The 25,349-nt window shown below is 40.3% G+C and overlaps 1 protein-coding gene across 1 annotated transcript in view; it reads right to left on the bottom strand.

The window, feature by feature from the left end:
- The window catches only part of LOC131370557 (potassium/sodium hyperpolarization-activated cyclic nucleotide-gated channel 2-like), a 72,574-nt gene that overhangs the window by 7,253 nt on the left and 39,972 nt on the right, over positions 1 to 25,349 (bottom strand). Inside the window, exons 5-6 of the mRNA XM_058417903.1 lie at positions 5,219 to 5,365; positions 3,925 to 4,165 (exon numbers count right to left, since the gene is read on the bottom strand). Coding sequence (XP_058273886.1) covers positions 3,925 to 4,165; positions 5,219 to 5,365 — 388 coding nt within the window. The remainder of the gene's footprint in view (positions 1 to 3,924; positions 4,166 to 5,218; positions 5,366 to 25,349) is intronic.

The following is a 25,349-nucleotide window of genomic DNA, read 5'->3' as shown; positions in this document are numbered from 1 at the left end:
TTTGCATAACGACACGTTCTTTTCCATTTCTCACCCACTGGGATGTTGACAGCCACAAACTAAACTGTAAGCTAGAACAGATATGGAAAATCTTGAGAACATAGAAATGAGACAAAATTGATGTCTGTAGCTCCAATTCACTTTTCTGAGCTTATTCAAGTTTCAGCTTGATCAATATGCCTCACGAGAATAGATTAGTTTTATATGGTGTTTGGAATGATGGGAGACTTTCTTCAATCATTATTTATAGCGTGCAAAAAAGGGGTTGCTCGGGTAGCTGGTATCCATCAGCTACTAGGGCTACATCCCCTGTCTTTTTAAAATAAACGTACCTCAGTACAAAGTTTCGTTTCTGGCATCCAAATCAGATCTACAAGTTTTGCAGAACAAATGGGTGCAGTAATTGGCCTATCATCTGGAGAATATGAGTTCAAATCCAAACGATGCCACAGGCATCCATGGCCAGGAGCCAATGAAGCAAAATTGGTCCTTCTCTCAGGGTGGGTGGGATGGCATACTCTCTCATCCCTTTGAAACACAGTCACACTAGTCAATCGTGAGCATCTGTGAGCTCATGTGTGTGCAAGAGGGCTGGTAACACTTTCCTCTGAGTCTGTTTTGCTGCTCTGTCACACAGCATGAACAGCATTTCATAAAGAGAAGGAAACATCCTGATTTAGAAGATTATTGTGTGATAGTGGAATTTGTAATTAAGTGCTAGTACACAGGACTGTTGCAAACATAAGTCACAAGCTTGTGCAGTTCTCCTGTAATCCGTGAGTGATGAAAACGTTCTAGCACACCTTGTCGTCGTTATAAACACCGGCCACTGTATTAACATTGCCTGCCATCAATCAGAGCCGGCCCCCAGCCTGCGTTCTAAATCAGTTCTGGATCAGCAGATGCAAATTCCAATATCCTCCTTCCAGGAGGCTGAAGTTAATTATAGACAGCAGTGTCACTCCATAGCCACTCACTCACGTCTGGGTCCCATTCATCAAGTCAAGAGGCAGTATATTTGAAAGCACACACACACAAATGAATGCCCAAACAAATGAATGCATGGGCATGCATGAATACACACAGGCAGCTATGACACACACACAGACACAGGCTAGCCACCCGACTTGCATCTCTGTCTCAGCTCTATTTTGTAAAGCCCCGGAGGCTGGCACACTGCATTGAAGGGGAACCAAAAACCAAGCTGGTGCTGCTACTGATATTTCTCTCATGATTTTGTTCAATATCTGTCTCACTGAACACCCCAGGGGAGGACCATCTGAAAAACCCTTTTAACTCCGGCTACAGAAGGCATCTGTTTTAGTCGCAACCTTTCCAAGGTCACTTGGGGGGGGCTCCCGGTCCTCCCTGTTCACTGCGGCTCAGGAGTGCTGAGTCATCAGGATTTTAAAGGCACGCAAGGATCATCTTCCACTCCTAAAATTCAGAAAGAATAGCTGCTCCACAGATCTACAATGCTAAGCAGGCTCATTTCATTTTAATGCCCAGTGAACAAAAAAGGGGAAAACTGAAGTTTATTCATTTGTGCTGCTCATGTAGAGTCAATCATATGAATATATAGAGTTTATTAACACTATATTATTGCAAAGATAATATAAGGACAGAAAAAAACCTTGCTGTATTTTTGGGAAACTAATCATTAGTAATTAATACAAACACATTTGTTAGAAATGCAAACTGGATATTAAAACATTTTTTTTTAATTCATTGAAATTAGTTGACAATCATTAGTCACTGTTCCTTATCTCATTTGGCTCATATACTGTATATATCATTATCTAAATCCATAACATCTAGGTTGTTCATGCCACAACTTGGCAACCACCTTTTAGGGAAGATTAGTGAAAGTCTCCTCAATCACTATAACATTGTTCCATACACTGATGAGGCATAACATTATGACCACTAACAGCTGACGGGAATAAGACTGATTATTTCCTCATCATGGCACCTGTTAGTGGGTGGGATATATTAGGCAGGAAGTGAACATTTTGTCCTCAAAGTTGATGTGTTAGAAGCAGGAAAAATGGGCAAGCGTAAGGATTTGAGCGAGTTTGACAAGGGCCAAATTGTGATGGCTAGACGACTGGATCAGAGCATCTCCAAAACTGCAGCTCTTGTGGGGTGTTCCCGGACAGCAATGGTGAACTGGCGACAGGGTCATGGGCGGCCAAGCCTCACTGATGCATGTGTGGAGTGAAGGCTGGCCCGTGTGATCCGATCCAACAGATGAGCTACTGTTGTTCAAATTGCTGAAGAAGTTAATGCTGGTTCTGATAGAAAGGTGTCAGAATACACAGTGCATGATGGGTCAGGGCAGCAAAAGGGGAACCAACACAATATTAGGCAGGTGGTCATAATGTTATGACTGATCAGTGTACAACATCTCTGTAGGCTAACACATACAACTGAACCCACTGATCCATGCTGCATCTACAAGCCTAATAAATCAACTTTTCAAATTTCTCGTACCCCAAGATCACCAAAAAATTTTAAAAAAGTCTATTAAAAAAAAAGTGTCTCAGGATAATGTAAGCCCACTATGGACTTCCTGGACTATTTAGAGTCAATGCATTAAGCTCTAATGTAAGCACATTACTTCTACTACTATTATGACTCCTATTATTACTCCTACTGGTTCTCCTCCTCCTTGTCTGGCTATGAAGTACTACTACTGTTACTCTTATTACTGCTTCTACTGCCACCCCTACTATTAATACTGCTCCTACTACTGTAGTAATTCTGATACTTCTACTACTACTAATTTTCAGGTAGTTATGCTACTACTGTTACCATGACTATCACACCTACTGCTACTATTCTTGCTGCTATTACCACTAATACTAAACAAGTAAAGGAAATCAATAATGAGTTTATTGTACGGTATATGGCAACATCTCTGGTCTTTCTGGTAAATATTAATAGCTTTGCTGCTTATGTAAACATCAAATCCTAACACCACTGCAAACCAAGTATGTCTTTGATGTTACTGAAATTCATTCAAAAAATTCCATTCAAGAAGGCCTTATGAAAAGAAGCCTTTGTTGAGCAACTCTGTAAAAGAAAAGGTCACTGACTATCCATTCCACGTGTAAGTGTTCGCCGTTCGCCATTTTTATGGTGCACTATGTGAAATGAGAAATCGCAGGGAAATAAATCTAGATGCCTGTGAAGCATGGGTTTGGAGTTTAATTACAATGCAGAGCACATTAAGAGAGTAATTATCTGTACAGCCTACACCCTTGTCACTGTAAACAATAGGATGCAAAAGGCAGGCACCTGCACTTAACAAAGCTAACTCTGAGATCTACAAAAACCGACTTGATATTTTCTGCCGACTTTCAATTAAAACCTGCCATTCTGGCTTGCTGCCCTTTGAAAGCATTGGATAATAGCATCATAACACTGTTATTTAATCTGAGCCTGAAGGTTTGTGTGAGCTAGACTACATCAAACAGGCCGGAGATTTTGCAGTATACCGTAAAATAAACTCATTAATGGTTTCCACATCACAGGGATATAATTATCATGCTAGCTTATCAGCATGAGCATTGTAGCTGGCTAAGTACTAATTGAATTATGCTTGTCACATAAAATTGTCGGAGTTAAATGACTTTACTAGCTCGGGATTATTATGCTATCATAAATGACAGATCTTCGAAGTCATTGTCGAGTGTTATTGCCTGGGTGGAAAGATTGTGATAGACCACATTAAAAGATGCTTAAATATTCGACTTGAATTCTATCTTGTGAAACACGCTAATTACTGAGGTAGATCTTGTTCTAAATGTTGTAGGGTTTTAATTAGAAATTGGGCACCTCCATTACAGAATGTGACAGTTTAATTTCAGCCTCATTTAGGCAGTTATGAAAACAGGTTCACGGGATGACAGGACACTTTACCTCCAAAGTAGGAGCCGTCGGACAGTTTCATTCCCAATGTTCCTTTGGTGATGACGTTGACTACGCCGTGTTGGATGAAGTACATCTTTTTGCCAATGGTGCCTTCACGGATGATGTAATCCCGGGGCTGGAAGACCTCAAAGCGGAGCTTAGTTAGCATGGCTGTGACGAAGTTGGGATCAGCATTGGCGAACAGGGGCATTGAGGCCACCAGCTTACGGCAGTTGAAGTTCACAATTTCCTAGGGAGGTAAGAAGAGTAGGGTGTGTAACCAATATGAATGATATACAGTATCCCACATAGCAGACGGGTCCGGGCCAGATCTGGCATTAAGCCGGCACTGCTGGCTGAGTTCTGGCATGGCAAGTGGTATGTCAACCAGATGCCGACCAGATCTGGCAGTGATGGCACTGTTTATATGATGGCATGCCAGATGTGGCCCGGTTATTGTTTGGTTTATGTGGTGTGGCCCTGTGCTGGCCCACATCTGGCAAACCAGACATGGGCCACCAAAGGGCCGTCATTCTTTGTGGCACGTGGGCCAAGTGTAAGTGCATTGTGTGGGCCAGATCTGGGCCAGACCTATTTTGCTATCTGGGATGCTGCTGTTGTTGTTGTTCTTTCGGCTGCTACCTATTTGGGGTCACCACAGCAGATCATTTGGTCCGCAAGTTTTGATTTGGCACAGGTTTTATGCCGGATGCTCTTTCTGACACTACCCTCCCATTTGCTTGGAACCAACACTGAGAGTTAACACTTAAGTGGCTGGGTTAGAGACCTGCCCGGAAATCGAACCCGGGCCGCAGCAATGAGAGCACAGGATCCTGCCGCTGGACCACCAGGAGTACATGAATGATATACAGTATACAGTACATAAAACATCAGAAGGAGGGAAAATGTAATCTCAGTGATATTAACTGAGGCATATTTGTTGGTGTCAGCATTTGTTGTATGTTGTATATTGTTGCTTTAAGTATTTAGGAAATTGTTGATTTCACATAAAGCAGTCTCTAGAGATCAGTGTGTTGTGTGTTCTGAGATGCTTTTCCGCTCACCACATCCTTACTGAGAGTTTGCAGTAGAAAAAAAAGCAATCTACAGTACTCATTGTACCTTTCCTAAGAGATAGATTGTTTTGTGCAGCACAACACATTTCACTGTTTGCATCCCTTTGTTGTTTTGGAAAGTGAGAAGAGAACTGCATGGGCTCCTGGGATGGTTTTTCCATAAATGTTTACACACGGATGTGTACATGACCATTCCCACCACACTTTGTGAGCATGCTCTGTCTTACCTCTCTGAGCGGTTCGTTTAACTCCTCCAGGATGCTCTCCTCATCGAACATCTTGCCCTGGTAGCGATGCTCATAGTAGTCGTGGATTTTTTGCCGGAAGTCTGCTGGAAGTTTGTGGAAGGACATGTACTGCTCCACTTGCTTGTACTATGAGAGAACAAAAAATCAAGACTTTTAGACAGTGTGTGTTAAAGGAACTATATCTCTTCCTTATGCACATGCTCATATTTGTACAGATACAGCTTTGCACTGCTGGTATTACTGAACTTGAGTAGTTCAATTAGTTAATGAGGCAGATATCTTATACAGTAGATTCTTCACGTTGGCACAGAAGGAGTATTTTAATGTTTTGCAGCAATTAGCACCTAGAACCAAGGTTATGCTAGCCCTAACTTTAAAAATATAACACAAATAATTTCTGCTTGCCAGTCAGATAGCAAATATTTTCGCTAAAAGGTCACTCTAGCTGTCACATGACCCTATACAGCTTACTAAAGACCAGCTGTAGATTTCATATGAGTCCCTGAGTTGTCATGACACTTTAGATCCAGTGACATGTCATTTTAGCATCACTAGTAAGCACAATGAAAGTTGTGGTAATGTTTAATGCCATGACATTTTAAGATTTTTCTATAGTCTATATATTTTATCGCAAGTATTATATCAATAAAAAAAATCACAGTAACAGTAATGTCATATCTTTCAATATTATTATCCTGACAGCATACATCGTGTTTATGTGACATGATCACGTCAGTCTTATGAAACATTATGACAACTGAGTGTATCATGATAATTTACATCACTGGACATAAACTATTACAACTCCAGGCAGCATATGACATACTCAGGGTCACAAAACGTATCCTGGTCACACTGGGTGCAAGGTGGGAATACATCCTAGGTGAGATGCCAGGCAATCCCATTACCTATCTGCATGTTTTTTGGATGATGGGAGGAAACCTGAAACCCTGGAGGGGAACATTTTGCAATACAGTAACTGTGAAGCTCTGGATTGAGCATCGGGAACTGTAAAAAACCTGTGGCACTCTGTCTAGGTACATTGTTTTCTTAAACAGTTTGTAGCCTTACTAAGATTTTTTAAATGTCCCTGGGTATTGAACTTGTCCCTCTTATGACTCTAAAGACCAGATGGCTCGATTACTAGTACCATTAAGCTACATTAACACGACACTGCTCGATAAGCATTAAGTAGTAGAAAGAATCCAGGGCCATGATGGCTCAGTAGCTCATTGGGTTCATTTATAGCTTAATAAAGGCAAATGCTCCTAATGGTTGACTCTAAAGGGGAAATAAAGACACTAAGAGATACTTTTCTGGATTACAGCCACTGATGTGAACTGATATCCCATAAAAAGCGACTGCTCAAGCTCAGAACAAAATCCAAATGCAATGGGAAAAGTACCTGAATTATTTTTGATTAAAGGCGTTAGCAGTACAATGTGTCATTTCATGCAAGACTTCCATTTCCTTAAGGATTGGCAGCTTAGTATCTGAGTCAGGCATCTCATCGCTGGTTTTGATGGGCTGAATGAGGGATTAGTATCCATCTGTTGCCACTCAGACAGATAGCAGCAATCACTTCAACACATATTAGATATAAAACCATAGTATTAGAATGAAACACAAGCATGCTTGAAGGTGTGTTTCCCATGCAGGGAATTAATACAGAGCTGTGACGGTTGTCTGACTGTTCTATCTGTGTTGTGTTGGGTGATTTATAGCTGCGTATTTATAGATGTGCCACAGGGTTCCAGTGAGATGTGTAGTGGCAGTTAAGCTCAGGGACAGTAGGAGGTCTCGGTGTGCTGGTTCGTTTCAGCCTCCTTCATGATTTACAGCAGGTCTGCCTATAAATGCTTTGCACTTCAGACACAAGTACAAGTGGCAGAACACATTGACTTAGCCTAAAAACATACACACACTCACACATGAAAGTCTGATGCCCCAATTTACAACTCGAAGCAAAATTCTATATTAAAAGGAACATACTGTGTAGAATTTTTGGAACGAAATTAGAAAGAAGCAGATCCTGTTTAAAAAAGAGCCCCTACCTTTGCTTAACTCACTAGATGTACACAATTGTAATATAATAGTTGTTTAGGCAATAAGTAACTGAAATTATGACGTTAACAAAATGACGGGATAAATGCAAAAATATTAGCACAGTTCCCATGTGCCTAACTCAAATCTGAATGGGAGTAGAGAGGTCAGAGGAGAACTGCCAGGCTGGTTCAAGCTGAAAGGAAGACCGCATTTACTTCCACTCACGTCAGCCAAAAACAGGACACTGAGGCTACAGTGGGTAGACTCACAGAAACTGAGCAGATGAAGATGGCGAAAGGAACAAGCAGCACTTTTCCAGTCTTTAACTGTCCAGTTTTGGTGAGCATGTGCCCTCCGTAGTCTTAGATGGCTGAAAGGAGTGAAACAAAAATGTTCTCTTCTGGCATTGTATCCCATCTGCCTCAGAGATTGCTGTTCTGCTCACTATGGATGTAAAAAGTGATTATTCGAGTATGAGTAGCCTTCGTGTCAGCTTAAACCTGTCTACACATTCTCCTCTATCTCTCCCATCAAGGTGTTTTACTGTCTAAACTCTATACACAGTTGTGTGTAAAAATCCCAGGACACATTTTCCTCATTCTCTTGTTTGATGTGAACAGTAACTGACTTCTCTCTGTATATTTTTATGCATTTTATTGCTGCCAGGATTGGCTGACAGTTGAACTGAAAATTGAAAACTAAGGATAAAATAGTTTAATAACGAAATTTAATACATTTTTTTTCTCTGTTTCGCTACTTCTATAAAGCTGCCTTGAGACAATATCCACCGTAAAAGGCGCTATACAAAATAAATTGAATTGAATCGAATAAATAAGTTCCTAATAAAGTGGCCAGCAAGTATATGCGTCTTTTTGCAAACAATATTGTTTTTTGTTTTTTTTGTTTTGTTTTTTATTGCAGAGCAATATAGGACTATCAGATGTCCTTACAAGTAAATTATCACTGCAGATGTAAAGTTTTCCAAGGTTTCATTTAGCTAGTGTTAACATTTCGTCCTTGAAAAGGAATAGTACACCGAAAAAGTGCGCTGAAAAGTCTCCAGGTCGTCTGAGTTTTTAAGCTGTTTAAGCTAGTCGGCTTTAATAGGAACCTAAATCAAAGTTCATCTCAGTACATTCAGTGCATACTTATAGCGCCACGGAAATTAAAGTGAGAATAAACGAAGAAAGCAGGCAGCGAGGGAGAGATTGTATCTTGTCTATAATCATGAAGAGAGGTTCAGAGGCAGACAGCAATACCTGCGTATACAGTATCCTCCTATTTTCATTCAAGGAATAACGTTATAATGATATACTTACATCCTTTCAGAAATGTAATAAAGATCAATCTGAGTTTTTTCTTTCTCGTGTATAAAATGATGATATAAGCCTAATCTATCACTCACGATGTTATCCACAGACTGTAGGACCATGCTGAGGAACTGTGTCCGAAGTACTCTCTGATGATAGTTAAATCAATGACTAGTTTTAATAGGAAAATAACTCCTGTATAGAGAATCACAGCTGCAGCCTTCATTATCTACACCAACACAAAACACTGAGAAAGTATAAACTAGTCTCTGGAAATGGAGAGCTCATTGCAGTGGCATCTCACTGTGCACTGACGGAGAGATTGTGGATGAGCAACAGGACTTATCTATAGAGCCTGTTTTTTTTCCAAATGCCTCACTTGTGACCTTCAGTTCTACATCCAGCTCTACTGATTGAAATAGAGAAACAGACAGGGGGAAGGGGAGAATTGAGATGGAGGAGGGAAAGAAAAGTGGCCCTGGAGGCTAAATGTCTGGGTGTGAATAATTGAGAGGAGGAAAGATTCCCTACAGCTCCAAGCATCAAACTACTTTTTTTCCCCTCGAGGGGCTATATTACACATGTTCCCCTTCTAAGGGTGTAAGACAGTGATATAATTTATATCTGTATCTGTTTAGTGCACCAATTCTCGTGGTCCTTTTTCAAAGGCAAAATGGGTGTGGCCTATTGTTTTTTTGTTTTGTTTTTTTAAATATGAGCCCTGTACCCTCTTAATAAGTCAGCATGGTGTGTGAATTCAATTCAATTCAGTTTTATTTGAATAGCGCTTTTAATAATGAAATATTAATTCAGCTTTACAGAACATCCATCCATCCATTGTCTATACCCGCTTATTCCTAATTAGGGTCACAGGGGGTCTGCTGGAGCTTATCCCAGCGCACATAGGGCGAAAGGCCTTTACAGAACATATGAAACAAAAAACATTGTGTAAAAAGTCCTAGATGTTAGATAAAATCATCCCTAGTGAGCAAGCCTGAGGCAAGTGTGGCAAGGAAAAACTCCCTTAGATGGTATGAGGAAGAAACCTTGAGAGGAACCAGACTCAGAAGGGAACCTCCTCCTCATTTGGGTGACACCGGAGAGTGTGATAATAAATTATTCTAAACACCGGAGAGTGTGATTATGAATGTCCTTTCTGCAGTTATGTTCAGTCTACAGTGTGATGTATAATGTTAGTGTGTGTATTAATTGTTGTCCTCGAAGTTGAAGGCTCTAACAGTTCCTCAACCTCAGCTACATCACTGTAATATTTCGTGTATTCAGTTACATCCCCTATCCTCGATTAAGCCTAGGCTAATAGCAACAACATTCTTGACTCGAACTCTAGTGTGTTGATATTCACTGAGTTTATGGAAATGATCAAAAAGTTGAAGGTCATTTTCACTGTGAAAAACGATCATGTTCAATTTATTTCAATATCAACAGCACTGCTGCAACGCTAAAAATAGTCGCATGTCTGTTGGAAAAGGTCACAAGAAGAAAAGAAATAATTCTGTTTGACAAGGTTTTGTTCTCTCCCTTTTGAGCTACGCTGTGTCTCTTTGAGACTCTCTATGAGACTCTTTAGGAAGCCTGTCATTTTTTAATTTCTCTTTGAATATGCCAACCTCTATTCTCATTGCGTAGTTTAGACACGCTACACTGCTCACACTACTTCCTTTAAATATTTCCTAATCCAAAACAAAACAGCCATCACACAGTAGCTAAGTGGAAACATCGCAAGGCAGCATGTCTGCTAAGTTGATAAACCTTCAGCAAGGTGTGTGTGTGTGTGTATTTGGCACAGCATGTCGACCCTCCTGCAGCTCTGTCGCAGTGCCCCCCTGCTGCAAGTGAAGTTTGACTAATTTGAGGTTGAGAACAAGCACCTCGGCACACGGTCAGCCGGGAGGCGCTTAATTCGTCCATTGGATTTGGTCAGAAAATGGTTCATTAAATTACCATGCAGCGCCATCGCCGAAGGCAGACAGAGAGCTCAGCAAAATCAGCCTGCCCCAGAGCTATGTGCCAAACTATTCCTCGCCTGTACTGAAGTTAAAGCCGTCAGTGTCACTGAAAACCTCCAAGCCAGGTAGTTATTCTCACTCTGTCTTTAGAATAAAACTGGAACAACAGCAGTTACTTAATATAAGTTCGTGTATCTGTGAGGAACAGCAACATCCAGACATTTTCTCCCTGGAAAAAGGGCTGATCCTCACTGAGAAATCATCCTTAAATGGAAGTCAATCTCAAAATCTTCCTCAATTAATATTCAATGCATCCAGCCAACAATGTGCTTAAGTGAAAGGGAAAACAGGTTGTGATCTTTCAAATGTACCTTTTTTATTAAAAATAAATGCTATAAACAGATATATAGCTTTAATTATCTACAACTGCTAAAGGATTTTTGTTTTGAAGTAACTATGCTGTTTTGCCTGAAAACATAATACAGTCTCTGTGTTTGCAATATTGACCACGAGTTAAAAGAGTAAAGTATAGTAGAGCACAGTACACTGGCGTAGAGTATAGAAGAGTAGAAGCACAAAAGAGGAGAGCAGAGTGCAGTATAGTACAGAAGAATAGGTTACAGAAGAAGAGTAGAGTACAGAAGAAGATAGCATAAAAGAAGAGAGTAGAGTATAGAAGAAGATAGTATAGTATAGAAGAGTGGAGTATAGAAGAGTAGAGTAGAGTACACTAGAGCAGAGTAAAGAAGAATTTAGAAGAGTATAGAAGAAGAGAGTGTAGAAAAAGAGAGTTGAGTACAGAGGAAGAGCGTATAGAAGAAGAGAGTAGAGTACAGAAAAGAAGAGAGTAGAATATAGAAGAGTAGAGTACAGAAGAGTAGATTACATAAGAAGGGAGTAGAGTATAGAAGAAGAGAGTGGAGCACAGAAAATTAGAGTATAGAAGAGTATAGTACAGAAGAAGGGAGTAGAGTATAGAAGAAGAGAGTGGAGCACAGAAAATTAGAGTACAGAAGAGTAGAGTACAGAAGAATAGAGTATAGAAGAGTAGAGTACAGAAGAAGAGAGTAGAGTACAGAAGAGTAGAGTACAGAAGAATAGAGTATAGAAGGGTAGAGTATAGAAGAGTAGAGTACAGAAGAAGAGAGTATAGAAGAGTAGAGTACAGAAGAATAGAGTATAGAAGAGTAGAGTATAGAAGAGTAGAGTACAGAAGAGTAGAGTACAGAAGAATAGAGTATAGAAGAGTAGAGTACAGAAGAGTAGAGTACAGAAGAATAGAGTATAGAAGAGTAGAATATAGAAGAGTAGAGTACAGAAGAATAGAGTATAGAAGAGTAGAGTACAGAAGAGTAGAGTACAGAAGAATAGAGTATAGAAGAGTAGAGTACAGAAGAAGAGAGTATAGAAGAGTAGAGTACAAAAGAATAGAGTATAGAAGGGTAGAATATAGAAGAGTAGAGTACAGAAGAAGAGAGTATAGAAGAGTAGAGTACAAAAGAATAGAGTATAGAAGGGTAGAATATAGAAGAGTAGAGTACAGAAGAATAGAGTATAGAAGAGTAGAGTACAGAAGAGTAGAGTACAGAAGAATAGAGTATAGAAGAGTAGAGTACAGAAGAGTAGAGTACAGAAGAATAGAGTATAGAAGAGTAGAGTACAGAAGAAGAGAGTATAGAAGAGTAGAGTACAAAAGAATAGAGTATAGAAGGGTAGAATATAGAAGAGTAGAGTACAGAAGAAGAGAGTATAGAAGAGTAGAGTACAAAAGAATAGAGTATAGAAGGGTAGAATATAGAAGAGTAGAGTACAGAAGAAGAGAGTATAGAAGAGTAGAGTACAAAAGAATAGAGTATAGAAGGGTAGAATATAGAAGAGTAGAGTACAGAAGAAGAGAGTATAGAAGAGTAGAGTACAAAAGAATAGAGTATAGAAGGGTAGAATATAGAAGAGTAGGGTACAGAAGAAGAGAGTATAGAAGAGTAGAGTACAAAAGAATAGAGTATAGAAGGGTAGAATATAGAAGAGTAGAGTACAGAAGAATAGAGTATAGAAGAGTAGAGTACAGAAGAAGAGAGTATAGAAGGGTAAAATATAAAAGAGTAGAGTACAGAAGAAGAGAGTATAGAAGAGTAGAGTACAGAAGAAGAGAGTATAGAAGAGTAGAGTACAGAAGAAGAGAGTATAGAAGGGTAGAATATAGAAGAGTAGAGTACAGAAGAAGAGAGTATAGAAGAGTAGAGTACAAAAGAATAGAGTATAGAAGAGTAGAATATAGAAGAGTAGAGTACAAAAGAATAGAGTATAGAAGGGTAGAATATAGAAGAGTAGAGCACAGAAGAAGAGAGTATAGAAGAGTAGAGTACAAAAGAATAGAGTATAGAAGAGTAGAATATAGAAGAGTAGAGCACAGAAGAAGAGAGTATAGAAGAGTAGAGTACAAAAGAATAGAGTATAGAAGAGTAGAATATAGAAGAGTAGAGCACAGAAGAAGAGAGTATAGAAGAGTAGAGTACAAAAGAATAGAGTATAGAAGAGTAGAATATAGAAGAGTAGAGCACAGAAGAAGAGAGTAGAATATAGAAGATAGAGTAGATTACAGAACAGTAGTCATGGCTTCTCAGGAGGCAAAGCAAATGCTTCTCTTTTTTACTCTGATAAACGGAGTATTTTACTGAGGCAGGATCAGGATCATCCTCTAGTTCCACGCTGTAGTTTAGTGGATTATCCACATTCAGATACACACAGATAGTTAGAGTGGTCATTTTTATGTTGTGTCCCATGAGAAGGTCACTGCAGATGACAAACTGCAATTGTTCTTGAAAGGTTTTTTCTTTAATGATGATCTTGACTGAATGCCAATCTGATTTATTAAGTGCCTGAAGGTCTAAATGAAAGTGTGAGGAGTAAAAAGTATCTTGTTTTTTGCTTCTAGATGTAATTAAATCAATTCAATAATACAAGTATAAATATTCAACAATAACAAAATAAGTGTTTTGCAGTGACAAAACACAACTGCTCACATATTTTCCAGCTCTACTCACAGGGTCAGCCTTCAAGATATTATATTAGCGCTGTCTCTAAATAATGCAGTTGTGGTCCTTGCTAATCATATGACTATCGGCATTTTTTTTCCGCTCGGCTCCAGGATCGATTCTGAACTTGCTTATGGAGAGTTTAGTTTTAACTTCAGTAGGTTCACGGTGTTCACTGTGCACATCTGTATTGTTCTCAGTAATGTTTGTTTGGTCCTGTTACCATGATGTGTAGCGCAGGTTCTCATTCCAGATTCCAGATAGTTGTGGGCCTTGCTAATCATATTAGCATCAGCATTTTTACAATTAGCACAAATATTTGATCCCAGGGGCAGCACGGTGGCTTAGTGGTTAGCACTGTTGCCTCACAGCAAGAAGGTCCTGGGTTTGAATCGTGGGTTTGAACAGGCAGGGGCCTTTCTGTGTGGAGTTTGCATGTTCTCCCCGTGCCTGCGTTGGTTTCCTCCCACAGTCCAAAAACATGCTTCTAGGCTGATTGATGTCTCCAAATTGCCTTTAGTGAAAGTGTGTGCCCTGTGATGGGTTGGCACTCTGGGTGTCCAGGGTGTATCCTGCCTTGATGCCCGATGGCACCTGAGATAGGCACAGGCTCCCTGTGACCCAAGGATAAATCGGATAAGTGGTACAGACAATGAAATGAAAAATTTGATCCCAGATTTAGAAATCTGCAGATGTATAGATATTTTTGGTATAATGCATTATACAGCAGTTGAAGGTAAGGGCCTTGCTGAAGGGTCCAGCAATGGTAGCTTGGTGGTCCTTCCATTCAGCAGTCCAACATCTGAGCTACCACTTCAATATTCGTGATCCTGTACTTGTTCTTGGGGTTTCTTTGGTCCAAACCATTTACATTTATCATTTGGTAGACGTTAATCCAATGTGACTTACATTTCAGCTTAGCAGATAAGGCTCAAGGGACGTGTTCAGAGGCCCAACATTGTAGTCCTGAGCTCTAAGCAGTGAAACACCACTGTCTCATGCAACAATACCTTTAAGCATGTCTTTCTGACTTCATGTAAACGCTCGCACCAGCAAGTTGAGCCGCCTGCAGTATCCCCTTTCCAGTCCTAAGTTTATAGTGTTAGACATACATTATATGGATACAAAACATGTGACCCACTACATCAATAGCCTACAGAAACATTCTGTAACCTCATATTCTTTGCATAGATAAGCAGACGAGCTGCTTCTGAAGCATTGAGCAAGGCGTAACGAGACACCTTGTCCAGTCCCAAGGGTAGACTTTCATACATGGTGCGTTCCACACCCGAGCTGACTTCAGGCGAACCTGAAACCACATACCGTCATTTTCAAGCGGATCAGAACCCAAAACTAAAACGACAGAATGAAATGTCCCAAAGTTGTAGTTCTCGCTGCCAAGCAAAGCCCATCGGTGTACTTTCTGTAAAGAATGACCCACCTCTCAGAGCTATAAAACTCTCAAATGGTTATACAGTAAATAACAAGCTTCAGCCAGAACGTTAAGATCATATCATTTGGGACATGGAACAAGAAATATAGTTTTGGTGTTTGTGTGCTTTTTTTGTATTCTATGAAGTTTTGGCAATTCCCAAGCCTTGTAAATCAGGCAACTATGAGCAGTATTGATTAACCACTGAAAGAATTTACTCACTGTAACCAAGCAAACAAAGTCACTATGAAGAGAGCAGGCTAGGCTGAGGATCAATTCACTATAGGATGCATATTTTTAGCTGCATGCAGACAAGAATAATGGCAAGGCACCGTATTAGATAAACGGCCCGAGATGAGGGGAAAATGGAGGTGATAAGCGATAAGGAGCAGGAGCAATGCGGCAGAAGACAAACGACTGCTGGGGCTTAGTAGTGAAGACAGAGAGAATCATCCTTCACGCTGTGGCTCTTTGGACTGAATCCGACCTGCAGCTGCATCTGAAAAAGCCCAGCCGAGCTACAGATGGAGCTTACAGTGTGCTCCACCTAATACACCAATCAGCCAGATGTGACTCACTCGGTTATTTGTAGTTTAGATTAAAACACTGTGCAGTCTGTCTGAATAACCATAGTAAACAATGATATGAATGGAACCATTAACTTGTATATCTTTCTGTATCACTAATCCTACACAGGGTTGCGAGGAACCTGGAGCTTATTCCAAGGGACTCAATTGAGGGACACCCTGGACATGGTGCCAACCCATCACCGGGCACAATCATACACTACAGACAATTTAAAGATGCCAATCAGCCTACAACACATGCCTTTGGACTGGGGGAGGAAACTGGAGTACCTGGAGGAAACCCCTGAAACTCAGGAAGAACAGGCAGGAATCAAACCCCTAACCCCAGAGGTGAGAGGCGAAAATGCCAAAATCTAAGCCATTGTACCAACTCTCAATTGTATATATATATATATATAAGGAATAAAACATGACAGGATGTACAGGTACAGGAAATTAATCACAGAAGGGGTTAGGAGTTAATACCCTGAGATTTTGCAAATCTAACAGTTTATAATTTATTAAAGACTGACTCTTTAGACTTGTGCTGATGCTGATGAAAGTCTGCGCCAGGTTCCTGTTATCGCTTGTGTTGCAGCACAGCAACAGTCGTACCCTCACCAGACTCACAATTTAATTAGACGAAAAAGCAGCCTATGTGATCGGAAATCTTAAAGCCTTCCATCCTGAACAATTCCCTGTGTCAAAACAGCTTTATCTCTGATAGTTACAAAGTACGCTGACACTGGAGGCTCCTTCCAAAACCAATGTATGTTCCAGTGTGTATCCAATACACAAACCTCTCACTTCCAGTTGAAGACTCGGCATGTACAGTATAGAATAGAACAAAATAGACCTGTATTGTAGACAAGAGTTCATAAATGTTTCATTTATTTCAACTATTTCCCCACCAAGGACCTGCAGAAATTAGCACTGATTTATCATTGTCATCTAATTGGTTACAGAATATGAGTAATTAATGCAACATGCTCACACTTATATTTCGTACACAACATAAACTAATGCACTTTATGTACTAGGAAGAAAAACCACGGAGAACTAAATATGCCTGCTGGAGAAGTTTAAAATGTCAGTGTTAAAAAAGTATGATATTTCTGCTTTTTGCCAAATCTTCTTGGCGCATTAAAGAAAGCTGTAGGCTGATATAAATTGGGGGGGGGGGATAGTTGAGGAAGATGCTGCAATGCTAGGGCATGTGTGTGTGTGTGTGTGTGTGTGTGTGTAGGGAAGACAGACGAAGACTCATTAATGAGTCTGGCTCACTCGCACTTTTTTACTATCCAATCTGTTTCTCCATCTTGTAGATTTACTACAGGCATCCAACATAGTTTTATAGAGCCTATAAAATGTTCAGATAGTGCACAGACACCCACACACACACACACACACACACACACGTGCACACGAGCATCCATGTGCACATTCACTCCCAAAAATCCTCATACATGCACCCTGACACTGGTATGCACATTTACCCACACACACACACACACACACCGAAGCAGAACTAAAACAGCAGAGCGGAGTAGGTCAGACGCCTGAAGGAATCGCACACAGTAGACACAATCATTTAGTGCAGCATATGCGGAGGGACGTGAGGGCTGTTTTTGTGCCACATGCCATCTCCAGGCTCTCAGTAGCCATGTGTCACGCCTCAAATACACTGACTTACTGTATGAACACTTGCACTTGTTCTCAGTTGGTCAGTGTCTCTGCTCTTCCTGCATTCCTTAAAAACGATATACACGTTTTTTGCAATCCCTTGAATCACTGACTTCAAAATATGAACACTCGATGATTCATAAGAAAACAATGATCACTGGAATTTTTTGAAGAAAGCCAATTATGTTTTTCATGCTGTACTGATTCACTGAGAACACAGCTAGCGTAATATGTGTGCTGAATACAGAAATACAGAAACAGAATTAATGTTTTATTTAGCAAATTGTGTGTTTCTGGGGTATCAGTTAGTTAGTATCAACTGGACAACTAGGCAGAATGATGGCTTAGAGGTTAGCACTGTTGAAGGTCCTGGGTTCAAACAGGCAGGGTGGAGTGTGTGCGGAGTTTGCATGTTCTCTCTGTGCTTGCGTGGGTTTACTCCGGGTACTCCGGTCTCTTCCCACAGTCCAAAAACATGTACATTAGGTTGATCAGTAATTCTAAATTGCCCATAGGAGTGAGTGTGAGTGTGTGGTTGTCTGTCTATATGTGTGGCCCTGTGATGGACTGGCAACCTGTCCAGGGTGTACCCCTGCCTTTCGCCCAATGTACGCTGGGATAGACTCCAGCAGACCCTAATTAGGAATAAAGCGGGTATAGACAATGGATGAATGAATATGTTAAAACCGCTTACACTATATGCTCCTATTGGGGGGGGGGTGTTTCTTCATGAAACAACACACTATTCATTCACAAATCCTGCATTGAATAACATGCACCGTGGATTAGTGGTTAGCGCATTTGCCTCGCACCTCCCGGGGTTGGGGAATTGATTCCCACCCTGTGGAGTTTGCATGGTTTCCCTGTGGATTTGGGGGTTTCCTCTCGCTTTCTTCCCTAAATACATAAAGATATTTGTTGTAGGCTGATTGACATATGTAAATTGTTCATAGTGTGTGTGTGTGTGCCCTGCGTTGGGTCGGAAAATCCTACAAGCAAATTGCTATGCTTTTGTTCAGCCACACTCATTTACATAAGGAAACGCCCACAAATTACCATATATGGTAAACAACTTTCTGTAGTCTGCTTGCGGTATGTGCTCAACATGAAACATGATAAAAAACAATCTGGGTAGGACTTGATGAAAATTTAAGCCATTTTTTGGCACTTTTACAAATGATTTGTCGTATTTATAAGAAATAAATACACAAATGCAGGCAAAAGTGTCTGAGAAATAAATGAGACAGCCAGCCATGATGATTCAATGAGGTGCTCAGCTGTGTGTCATGAATTGCTTGTGTGTTAATCGATCAGCATTTTCTGTTCACATGCATGTATTCCTCAAAGCTTGGTGATTTTCTGCTTAGGGTCTATGCGTGTGCAAACTATTGCATTTAAATCTATTTGGAAAATCTGCGATGGTACGAAATTCCCTCATTGTTGTTTGCTGTTTCAGGTTTGAAAAGGTAATATGTTGCGGCATATGCGATATGTAAGATGACTCATTATTTGGCTCATAGCTGGTTAGGAAATGCCAGACCTGTCTCTACTTTTCTACTAAAAAGGATTTGAGTGTGCATTGGGATCCTATTGCTGCATCTTGTGACTGTTCCAAAAAAAAGGATTGCGAGATTTTGGCAGAGATCAACTAAAACTGCACCGAGCGAAAAAGAAATCAACTGATGAGGCACTCATCACTCTCTTCAACATGGTTCCTGCAGTCCTTGAAAACACGTTCGTCCCTGCACAAAGCCGAGCGTGCCCAGTCCTCGAGGAACACAAGGTCAGGCATGGATTGTAATCAATCCTGAAATGTGTCTTTTGTATGATTTTACTTCACGTCGTCTATTTGCACGTGATTGTGAGCACCGAAGTCCGTAATCACTCTATGTGATTGACAAGTGGGATAAAGAGTCTGGAGTGCATGTAAATATTCAAGATGAGGATAATAATAATAAGCGTAAGGACACTAGAGAAGCCCTACTAGATCCTACTAAAACAGGGCTTATAATACACAGCAGACCTGAGCATGAAAAGGATTGATTAAGTCAGGATAAACTATGCGCAGGCTAATTATAGACCTTCTCAGATGTGACTGTAGGGTCCTTTTTGTCTGCTTCCAAATTTGAATTAAAGGAACACCTCTGTGGAAAAACGTCACTGTTCATGAACCCATAATAACGCACACAGAAAAAATACTGAGTGCTACATGTAATGTACCATCCCCTCCCAAGCAACACTTGAAGTCCCGCCTTCAGAGAGGAACCCGCAAATCTATCCTCTCATGTGGTGTCGCAGTGACACAAAAGAGATAAGATTACAGCTCTAAGTGCTGAAAGGAAGAGTATAGTGCAAGATGTGCAGGGTGGAAAGGGGTTTGATCCACTCTAGTGTAATAGTCACCTTCACAATAAAACAGTGCTTTTAGTGACAAAATTATCCAAAGCAGCTCGGGAAAATACGGCATGTAATGCAGGCCACCTCTTACATGTCGCCTACAGAAACACTCTGTCCTCTTCTGTCTCTCATCAGCTTTATTACTCTACCCTCAAGGACACCAATGGCGCTATAGAAAAGCACACACACACACACACACACACAAACACATAGTGTATTTCACCTTCAAAAGGACACAGGCAGAACACTGTTCTGCTGCCTCATCAATTTCAGCCTGTCTAGTGGGGTGCTGTAATTTCTTAAACACTCACACATACACACACACACATATACAAACACACACACAGATGATCCCACAGCGTGCACCCAGCCAAGCGTACACGCGCACACAACATAACACAACCCCTGCTCCTCCCGATCTGAGGAGAATCAAACTGCAGACTGCAGATCAGTAAGTGGGTCATATAGAGGCTCCAATACACACTCATATACACGTGAGAAAGCACCCGTCCTTAATATGTTGCTTTATGCTAGCAGACCAGCAGCCTGAGTGAGACAAAATCAGAAAATAATCATTTTAGTGGCCACAGTCCCACCCACTTGGCTTGTATTGGCTTACAAATCAAAAAAAATTAGTCAGTACCAAATCAAATAGCCACTACCAGAAACAAATGCATGTCATCACATCCTGCGTCCTTTCCCTTTCAGTGAATCGGCTTTTCAACTAGCTGACTTTTATTCACGACTGGTCTAAACGCTGCCATGTTTTTTATTTGGCTTATTATTTATTCATACAGTTTTAACAATATTACTACTTTTTAAAACACAGAGTTGACAACCTTCCTCATTTCAATACGATGAGTTATCCCTCAAAAACCTAAGTCACCTTTTTTACTTCCCAATAAAACCATCAGACAAACCAGTCGAGATACGAATCTGAAAAGAGTGACAGCCGCACAGCTGTCTTAGAATGCTCCGATATTAACAGACACCCTTGGAAGCCCCGCCCACTTCCTCCAATTTACATGACTTCTGTTAAGGTAGATGGAGAATATTTGGTGAACTAAAAACTACCACTGAAAACATTAGACATAGTACATAGTGGACAGCAAAGAGACATTTTAAACCCTGTTTTGATTAAATTGGACGCAAGAGTAAAAAATGAACAATAAATGAACTTACAAATAAGTGTCACACATACTTTTAAAGTTATACAGTGTGGTTAAGCTTGTGGTTAAGGCCTGGAGTGATCTGGAGTGTGTGTATGCACAGGGATTTATTGTAACCGCCATTTGAGCTACTGCTCATTTGTTTTAATTAACATGTACACTGATCAGGCATAACATTATGAGCAGTGAGAGGTGAAGTGAATAACACTGATTATCTCCTCATCATGGCACCTGTTAGTGGGTGGGATATATTAGGCAGCAAGTGAACATTTTGTCCTCAAAGTTGATGTGTTAGAAGCAGGAAAAATGGACAAGCGTAAGGATTTGAGCGTGACAAGGACCAAATTGTGATGGCTAGACCACTGGATCAGAGCATCTCCAAAACTGCAGCTCTTGTGGGGTGTTCCCGGTCTGCAGTGGTCAGTATCTATCAAAAGTGATCCAAGGAAGGGACAGTGGTGAACCAGGGACAGGGTCATGGACGGCCAAGGCTCATTGATACAAATGGGGAGCGAAGGCTGACCGTGTGATCCGATCCAACAGACGAGCTACTGTTGCTCAAATTGCTAAAGAAGTTAATGCTGGTTCTGATAGAAAGGTGTCAGAATACACAGTGCAGGACGGGTCAGGGCTGTTTTGGCAGCAAAAGGGGGACCAACACAATATCAGGCAGGTGGTCATAATGTTATGCCTGATCGGTGCAGATGCTTGAATAGTCCACATGCATACTTTTTATTACCTAGAACAGTGAAAATAAATGTTTCTAGATTTCTAGATTAAAATATACTGCATCATTCCTCATCAGTCACAGAGTCACACCATCACCTATTCGTTAGGGTAATTATCCTGTGTATATATAAGTGTACATTACTTATTATTGCCCTTATCTTTCCCCTTAAAAGAGTGCTGACCTTCAGATCTTCTATTTCTATAAGGCCCACATAACACAGCCACGCATTTCATACATTAATTGTGGGTTCTGTCCTTCACTCGAGTGCACACTCCATCATATTGATTAACCTGAACCAGTTAACATTCCTCATGCATCCAATCACAACGTTTAATCAACTCAGCTTTCTGCATGGTAACAAGAGAGCGGAGTTGACTGGATTACAGGCGTGGTTAAAGTTTCCTTGAGGTTGATATGATGACGCTGAGGCTATTCGATCACTATTAGTAAGAGCAATAACTGTCTCTGTACTGTAACATCGATCACTGTGACAGCTGGAAGACAAGCTGGAATAAAAAAGCTGCTCAAGGCGGGAAAGAAAAATGGCAGCTGGGACATTAGCTTTAAGTATTCAGTGTAGACATTAAAACAGTTTTTGAACAGCTGCAGATGAACAAATAAAAAAAAAAAAACAAGAAAGCTGTATAACCACAGCAGTATCTATCTAGCTGAATACTGTTACTGAAAGTCTCGATTATGAATGATTAATGTTTGATTTTATATTGAGTTGAATTTCTGCCTATACAATAATCAGAAAAAGGAACGACCTCGATGCAATCTATCACAGTTCCTCGAAAAAAGCTAGTTCAATAGAGAGAGTGAGGAAGAGAGCAAGTCTCAGAATAGACAGATGCAGGTAAGGAGATGCTGATGATCATGTAGACACCGAAAAAGAAAGTTTGAGAGAGGGAGAGAGAGAGAGAGAGAGAGCATGTGGAAAAAAGAACAGTAAGAAAATCAGTGGAAATAACTAAATAGCCTGAAGAAATATTTCCCACAAAACAAAGACCTACTCAATACAGCTGGTCCCCAATGTTTGACTGTGTTATTGTTCATGCAAAAAATAAATAAATACATTAGGTGGGACAAACATTATAGTCTCTGCATAGACATTTTTTGAAAATATGTCCCAACCTGAGGGACTATAAGTGAAAGACTGATTGTCCACCTACACAAACCTCCCACTAATGTGGACGCTGTTGTACTTGTATGTGCACAAATATAGTGATGTGACTGTTAACAATGTATACGTCTAATGTTTAAGAAGGCTTTAATGTGCTTTTGGAATTTTTCTTTCCGTAAAGCATTGCTGAATTAGAATAGCGGAAATGAATTGAACTAAATCAAATGGATTGAATCAAATTAATTTGAACTGAAACCAGATAGACAGATAGATAGATAGATAGATAGATAGATAGATAGATAGATAGATAGATAGATAGATAGATAGATAGATAGATAGATAGATAGATAGATAGATAGATAGATAGATAGATAGATGCAGAGAAAGAGGAGGTATAGATAAGAGAGACAGAAAGAGAGGAGGTATGGAGGAAAGAGGATGGGAGAGCAGATGAGATGAGAGAGAAGATAGATACACGAAAAGAGAAGGTAGGGGGTGTGGGGGAAGAGAGAGAGAGAGATACAATTGCTCAGGAAGAGAGAGAGATATATACAGAGAGCCGATATAGTGATAGAGATGATAGATGTAGAGAAAGAGGAGGTATAGATACACATTTAAGAGAGGAGGTATGGAGGAAAGCTGATGAGAGAAAGATAGATAGAAATGGCAGATGTAGGGATGATAGATACAGAAAAAGGAGAGAGCGAGAGAGAGAGAGAGAGAGAGAGAGGGAGAGATTGTAAGAAAATGACTTTGTCCTTGACTGAACTACCAGCTGCAGTGTGTACATATTTAAGTGCAAGACTGATGCTGTATTAATGGAGTGAAAATGAGGCTCTACTGATATGAGTGAGGAAATTTCATAAAGCTTCATAAATGAAAGAAGTTGCAGACAGTCTGATGACTGATACATGCTTAATGAAACAGCCATATTATTGAAATTGATTTATTTGTACAGATCATGGTTTCTGATGAATTGTTCTTGTGTGTTTGTGCTGACACACACACACACACACACACTGTTCAGTCATCACATTAAAATCACCTGCCTAATATTGTGTAGGTCCCCCTTGTGCCAGCAAAACACCTCTGAGCCATCAGCTCCAAGCAGGTGTGCTGTGGTATCTGGCCAGATGTTAGCAGCACATTCTGTAAGTCATGTAAGTTGAGAGATCAGACTTGTTCATCCAGCACATCCCACTCTGTCAAACTGAGATCTGAGTCATTTTTAGGCCATGAACTCTGTCATGTTCCTCAAACCATTCCTGAACAATTTTTGTACCGTTGCCGGGCACATAATCCTCCTGGAAGATGACACCGCCAGTAAGGAATACTGTTGCCATGTGGGAAACTTGGTCTGTGACAGTGTGTAGGTAGGTGATGCATGTCAATATAACATCCACATGAATGCCAGGACACATTGTTTCCTGGCAGAACATTGCCCAGAGCGTCAGACTACTTCCCCTAGCTTGCCTCCTTCCCAAAGTGCATCTCTTTTCCCAGGTAAGTGACACAAATGCAACCAGCAGTCTACATGATGTAAAAGAAAATGTGATTCATCAGACTAGGCTATTGTCTTTCACTACTCTAGGGTCTAGTCTGATTCTCACCTGTCCATTGTAGGGGTCAGCATGGCCACTCTAACCAGTCTGCAGCTGTGAAAAACACTGTGTGTTCTGACGCCTTTCTATCACTGCCAGCATTACATGCAATTTTCATCAATTTGTAGCTCTTCTGTTGGATCAGATCAGACAGGCTAGCCTTCATTTGCTTTGTTGTCCTTCCTTGGATGACGTTTGATAGGTACTTCATCCTGGGAACACCCCACAAGACCTGCCATTTCAAACAGATCCTCTGACCCAGCTGTCTAACCATCACAATGTGTCAAAGTCACTCAGATCCTTACACTTACCCATTTTTCTTGCTTCCAATACATCAACTTTGATAACTGACTTGATGCTGCCTAATATATCCAAACCCTTGACAGGTACCACTGTAATGAGATAATCAATCAATGTTATTCACATCAGATGTCAGTGGTTTTACTGTAATGACTGATCGTCACACACACACACACCATTAGAAAGGTTGCACAATTAATCCTCTTTTAATCATGGTAAGTGTGTTATTAGTGAGCTTAGCTGATGGCGGAGCTTGAATCATTGAATCAGCTAACGATTTTTATTGACCTGGTGGATTCGATGTCTTTATACAAAATGAATAGATTATTATTATACATTATGTCAGGTTACATAACACATTTGTTAATAAGAACATTGTACTGAGAATCACAAGTGCTCCTAACACTCAGAGTAACGCAAGTAACCTGACATTGACTCCTTTAGTAGATCCCATTGGAAACAACGTAAGGAACAATTAAATGGTTTGTCATTCTTTAAAAAAGAAAGAGAAACGTAATCATAGTAGTCATCAAATTGTTGTATTGTATAAGGTACGAAATTGAGGAAAATAATTAACAATAGGGAACGGCTTTTTGCCAATTACATTTATTTTACTAATTAAAGAAATACACATTTGTATAAATGTAGTTATATTTCATGTTATGGAAGGCTAGGAGAAAAAAAGTAAAATTGTAATCTGTTTGATTATATAAATGTCAGCATTTCCAGTTTGTTTGGTTTAAACGTCAGT

This window comes from Hemibagrus wyckioides, linkage group LG20, assembly GCF_019097595.1.
Source record: "Hemibagrus wyckioides isolate EC202008001 linkage group LG20, SWU_Hwy_1.0, whole genome shotgun sequence".
NCBI classification, from domain to species: Eukaryota; Metazoa; Chordata; class Actinopteri; order Siluriformes; family Bagridae; genus Hemibagrus; species Hemibagrus wyckioides.
This window is presented reverse-complemented; position numbering and strand designations above follow the sequence as displayed.